Raw genomic sequence first — 5,940 nt, forward strand, 5'->3', positions numbered from 1 at the left:
GAGGCTGAGGTTATAGGATCACCCGAGCCTGGGAGGCACAGGCTGCAGTGAGATGAGATCCTGCCACTTTACTCCCAGCTGGGTGATAGAAGCAAGACCCCATCTCAAAATAAATGAAGTTTCTCTGTTTTTTTTTTTTTTTTTTGAGACGGAGTCTCACTCTGTCACCCAGGCTGGAGTCCAATGGCACGAACTCGGCTCACTGCAATCTCCACCTTCTGAGTTCAAGATATTCCTGTTCCTCAGCCTCCCAAGTAGCTGAGATCACAGGCGTGTGCCACCAGGCCTAGCTAATTTTTTTGTATTTTTAGTAGAGATGGGGTTTTATCATGTTGGGCAGCCTGGTCTCGAACTCCTGACCTAAAATGATCTGCCCACCTTGGCCTCCCAAAATGCCAGGATTACAGGCATAAGCCACCACACACAGCCAATAGTTTTTTTAATAGTGGCTAAATACAGTAGAATTAATGGGAGTGGGGCCCAGGGCCTGCATATGTCTGTGGGGTTTTTTCCAAATTATTTTACCTATTTTTAAAAATTCAGCTAATATAATACCTACTTGCTGGACCTTCTCCAGGTCTACAGCTTCATTATGGGAGATCTGAAGGAGCCCTGGGATTGATATAACTCAACTGAAACTCAGCTGTCTTGAACCATGCACCCTTGGCAAGATCCCCACTGAGACAAAAATGGAGGTGCTTATTCCACTCCCCTGACCCCAGGTCTTCGTGTCCTGTTCCTTTTATACCATGACACACCAATACCCACCCTCCCAAGCCCACACCATTCACCAGAATCATTCCTTCCACACCTGCTTCCCAGATCCTACCCTTCCTTCTCAGAGATGTCATGTGTGCTTATGATCTGGCTCCCCATTCCATTATTTGCTATTGTCCTCCAGGTTTCAAGGTCTATGCGGATTGCCTCACACATCCTTCCCGTGACTGTCACTGAACTACCTTTCTAACCACGAAAGACCTCTTTATTCTTCCAACCCTAACACCTAGAACTCTGGCTCCTCATGTAGCACTGCTTCATTTTTGCTAGGTTACTGTGAGGATTAAAGACGATGTATGTAAAGTGTTTAACACACTGCCTGGTACGTGGCAGACCGTCAGGAAACAGTCATTATCCAATTTCTTGCTTCCTTGAAACTTCTGATACATCCACTGTGCTAATCATTTGCCCTAGTCTTTCCTACTGCTATTAATACAATGTAAGCCCCTAATGAGGAACTGTACATTAAAAAAACAAAACAAAACAGGTTATTCTGCTCAACCTTTTTTTTTTTTTTTTTTTTTTTGAGATGGAGTTTCGCTCTTGTTGCCCAGGCTGGAGTGCAGTGGCGTGATCTCAGCTCACTGCAACCTCCATCTCCTGGGTTCAAGCAATTCTCCAGCCTCTCGGCCTCCCAAGTAGCTGGGATTACAGGGGCCTACCACCATAAAAATGGCCCACCACTTTTGTATTTTCAGTAGAGATGGGGTTTTACCATGTTGGCCAGGCTAGTCTCCAACTCCTGACCTCAGGTGATCCACCCACCTTGGCCTCCCAAAGTGCAGTGATTACAGCAAATATTTTTCACTCCCTTCTCCACCTATTCAGTATCTAATTTCATTGCAAAATAAAAAGTCTCCCTCCAAACAACTCAAAAGCTCATCCCTAAGTTTCTAGATACTCATTCCAACAAACTCCTGGGGGAACCACCCTCAGGGACTCGGGGAAGGGCTTTTTACTCACTTGCTGCCATGTCAGCTTCAGCCTTTCATATTGCTCCTTGCCATCTGCCGAGCAATCCGAACAAGTAAACCTAAAAAAATTATCACCCTTAAGGTAACTGAGCTGTTCCCTCAGCTGACCTAGAAGAAAAACAGAAAGTCACATCATGGGTTTATCTAGAGCAGTGGTAACCCCAAGGTATAATCCATTTATCACCCAGATTTTCCTTTCCCATGTTGAGTCTTCTTTTCTTGAGCAAACACACAATAGCAAGATGGGAAAGAGGAAGACAGTAAGAAAGACTTCTATTCTTCTAACACCAAGTATACGCCCACTAAGATCTGTAGGATCCAGTAACTTTTAGGAGAAAGGTACTGGAAAATCAGGTATTGTTGCTGGATTTCCCAACTGTCACATTCCTGACTCCCAGAGGCAGGTCTCTTCACACATTCTTTCAAAAAATATGAGCTCCTTCTGCATACCAGGCACTGCGCTAGGAACTGGGAATACAAAGTCCAAGACAGATAATGGTGCCTGCTCTCACAGGTTTGCACTTCCCTGAGGGCTGCAGAGAAAACAGGTAATCACAACAGCACAGTGGTTCTCCACACTCACAGTGCATCAGAATCGTTCCTGGTTTTCTAAATATACTTGGTTCTAGACCAGATAAAAGGAATCAACTTCTGAAGCAGAGCCTAGGAGCTACATTTCTGTGACACATGAAAACCACAGGAGTGGTATGTGGTATGTACCACTGGGCAGTGTGAGGTAAGTAAAAAGGAGACCCAACCTATGTTAGGGGGAGGCCTAGGATTAGAAATTGGCCAGGTGAAAAGGGGTGTCTTTGTACAAAGGGAGAATGGAGCCTGTGGAGATGCATATTCCAGAAAGGAAAAATACCTGTGCAAAGCCCTAGGAATAAGAAAGAATTGTTTGTAAAGAATGAAAAGTTCATCCTAACTGCAAACTTCTGTGGGGATCAACAAAGCTACACTTAGCAGGGTCCTGACCACAAAGAGCAGCTTAAAATTTGTCCTCACAGGACAAAGGGAAAGCCACTGAGAATTCAGGCAGAACCTGGATTTAATAAGCAGAGACCACTCAGAAGCAAAAACCAGCTAACTAGTAAATTCTACATTTCCTGTGAAAATGTTACTATTAATTTGTTAACAGTAACTAAATCTGAAGTTGAATGCATTTTAAGAAAAAAATTCCACATGCCAGAAAATGACCCACTTCACAATTATATATGTATTTCTCTGACTTGGTTACAGATTCTATCACACAAAAGCATTCCTCAGGTACATACATCTGTAAAGTCTCTTGCCTAATGGGAAAATCCTGTTTTGGTACGAACCATATGATGGCTGGCAAGCCATACTCCTCGAATGCCAGGAAGCTGACCATGGAATATCTCAAAATTGGGAATGGCCACAGTGGCTCATGCCTGTAATCCCAGGATTTTGGGAGGCAGGCAGATCACCTGAGGTCGGGAGTTCGAGACCAACCTGAGCAACATGGAGAAACCCCATCTCTACTAAAAATAAAAAATTAGCCAGGTATGGTGGCATATGCCTGTAATCCCAGTTACTTGGGAGCCTGAGGCAGGAGAATCACTTGAACCTGGGAGGCGGAGGTCACGGTAAGCCAAAATCGCACCATTACACTCAAGCTTGGGCAATGACAGCGAAACTCTGTCTAAAAAAAAAAAAAAAAAAATTAGGCAGGTGTGGTGGCAAATGCCTGTAATCACAACTATTTGGGAGGCTGAGGCAGGAGAATCACTTGAACCCGGGAGCCGAGATTGCACCATGCACTCCAGTCTGGGCAACAAAAGCAAAACTCCATCTTCAAAAACAAAAAAAAGAAAAAAACCTCAAGATTGGGGTAATCAGGGAGTGTGTATGATGTTATCTCTTGCCAGAAGAAAAAAAGGAAAATGGGAAAAAAGACTGGTTCTAGAAAAAGAGCAAAAAACACCTTCAATGTGCTCATCTAACTTCTCTTCGGTATACAACAACAGTTCTTCACATAAGTTAAATGTTAACAAAGTAATTTTTATAAACTTGAACATGAATTCTACACTGGGATTGGAATTTGGCCCCAAATCTATATGATCTTGTTAGAAAAATATGGCTAATTCTCTAAGTAACACAGGATTTCCAATTTTCTCATTTTTATTGAGTTACCATCAAAATTGTGAACAACGTGATAGAGGTTGACAGTAAGTTTCATTAGTACAAATGTGCCTATGTTTTATATAAATTGATAGCTGATTAACTAGACAATAAATATAATTATCCTTTTATTTGGGTCTCTTTTATATTCACATTTCTTTCACAGGTTGGAAAAACAAACCTTCACACTGGAATTGACAAATCAAAGAAATTGAGAAGCTCCTTACTGGCTGGTATCCATTTTTGGCACTTGTCACAGAAGTAGGACAGCTGCTCCTCCATCCACGATACGTCTCCTTCATCGCTGTTGAGGGAATCCCCACTCTGGTCATGTGATAAGTCCACTGATGCCTGATCCTCAGATTCCACAATCAGGAGTGTCTCTCCCTCCACTTCACCTTCCTCCAGTCCTTCTGAGGTCGATGTTCTCGTGGCTTCGTCATCGTGCCGACTAATCAGACTACTCAGGTGGATGCTACTATCCATCCCTTCCTTCTCACAAGTTCAGCAGTGCTTCTCAGTAACAACCCTAAGCTCTGGACAGTGACCTTAACAGAGCTTCTACCAGGATCATACAGAGACTTCCAAAGAGCGTCTGCCCACACTCCTTTATTCAGATATAAGGGACACTGAAAGCAGTAATTTACAATATATGATCCACTGTCCTTTACCTGATCAAGTTTAAAAAGACAGTGACCAAAAAAAAAAGATGAAGACACCACTAAGCTACTCTCCATCAACACACACACATACACTCATGTTGTCTGTCCCATTGATATTTCACATTCAAGTCGTTTTTTGAGATCCTTTTGCCAATAACATCTCTCTTTCTGCTTCAAGTTGCTTAGTCAATTTAATCTGTTCTCCCAAAAGACGAATGTTTTCTTTTTTCCGATTTTGTCTCTGAATGTCTCTGATAACTCCGTCATGAAGCCTCTAAAAACGTAAGAAACAGATTTCAGTAACATCCCGAACAGGTGGTCCCCATCCTTGTACCATTCAAATCCAAATGACAGTGTTACCAAAATACACTTAAAACTTTCAGATTCCAAATACCCAGTTACTATTTTAATTTTCTGTACAAATGTAAAATGTAATAAAGAAACCATCAAATAAATTTGGTAGTGTTAAATGTTATTACTGAAATGATTTCTCATATTTTAAGAAATTCCTGAGCATTTAGTACAGACTAAGAAATAACAGAAAAAAAAAACTGTTAAATAAAAAATAAAATGTTAAATTTTATTTTATTTTATTTATTTATTGAGATAGCGTCTTGTTCTGTTGCCCAGGCTGGAGTGCAGTGGCGTGATCTCAGCTCACTGCAACCTCTACCTCCTAGGTTCAAGTGATTCTCGAGCCTCAGCCTCCTATGTAGCTGGGATTACAGTCGTGTACCACCATGCTCAGCTAATTTTTGTATTTTTAGTAGAAAGGCGTTTTGCCATGTCAGCCAAGCTGGTCTGGAACTCCCGACCTCGAGTGATCTGCTCACCTCAGCCTCCCAAAGGCTGGGTTACAGGCATGAGTCACCTCGCCTGGCCAATATTAAATTTTAAAAGTTTAATTTATATGTAATGCTTAAAACCTTGGCAAGTTACTACAGTGACACTGTAAACTACCCTTCTGTTAGCAATTACCCTAGCTGAACAATAAACATCAAGAGAAAAAAAAGCAGATTACTAAAATCTGAACTTGACTTCTAGCATGTAAAGTTAAAAATGTAAAACTCATAAAGAATTATTAATTATGTAACAGAGAGAAGGAAAAAAAGAAGAATGCTACTACCAGAGGAAAAAATAAATTCCGATCAATGGTAGTTACCTTAGTAAGCACTAAAAAACTACAGAATTCCAGAACACGGACCTGACACCCAAGATTAGACTTTTAAAAACATCAATTCAGTCTTTACTAATAACTAAAATTTTATAGTTTATTGCTCACAAAATACTCTGTTAAGTTTTTAGGCCAGTGGCTCACTCCTGTAATCCCAGCAGTTTAGGAGGCCAAGGCAGGCAGACTGCTTAAGCTCTGAAGTTTTAGA

The 5,940-nt window shown here is 41.4% G+C and overlaps 2 protein-coding genes across 4 annotated transcripts in view; both read right to left on the minus strand.

The window, feature by feature from the left end:
• The window catches only part of KAT14 (lysine acetyltransferase 14), a 49,624-nt gene that overhangs the window by 39,797 nt on the left and 3,887 nt on the right, over positions 1-5,940 (minus strand). Inside the window, exons 2-3 of one of the 2 annotated variants that reach the window (XM_017512672.2) lie at positions 4,124-4,832; positions 1,741-1,859 (exon numbers count right to left, since the gene is read on the minus strand). In XM_017512672.2, coding sequence (XP_017368161.1) covers positions 1,741-1,859; positions 4,124-4,382 — 378 coding nt within the window. In that variant the 5' untranslated portion in view covers positions 4,383-4,832. Of the gene's footprint in view, positions 1-1,740; positions 1,860-4,123; positions 4,833-5,940 lie in introns of those variants that run through there. The other variant, XM_037732855.1, reaches the window with a different exon arrangement.
• LOC108292062 (protein PET117 homolog, mitochondrial) overlaps positions 1-5,940 on the minus strand; it is a 15,799-nt gene that overhangs the window by 5,966 nt on the left and 3,893 nt on the right. Inside the window, exons 2-3 of one of the 2 annotated variants that reach the window (XR_001820129.1) lie at positions 4,124-4,832; positions 1,741-1,859 (exon numbers count right to left, since the gene is read on the minus strand). Coding sequence is in view for 1 of the 2 variants with exons in the window: in XM_017512673.1 (XP_017368162.1) it covers positions 4,683-4,832 (150 nt within the window). In the remaining variant the exon portion in view is untranslated. Of the gene's footprint in view, positions 1-1,740; positions 1,860-3,878; positions 4,833-5,940 lie in introns of those variants that run through there. The other variant, XM_017512673.1, reaches the window with a different exon arrangement.

The sequence above is a fragment of the Cebus imitator genome, unplaced genomic scaffold (genome assembly GCF_001604975.1).
Source record: "Cebus imitator isolate Cc_AM_T3 unplaced genomic scaffold, Cebus_imitator-1.0 Scaffold475, whole genome shotgun sequence".
NCBI lineage: Eukaryota > Metazoa > Chordata > Mammalia > Primates > Cebidae > Cebus > Cebus imitator.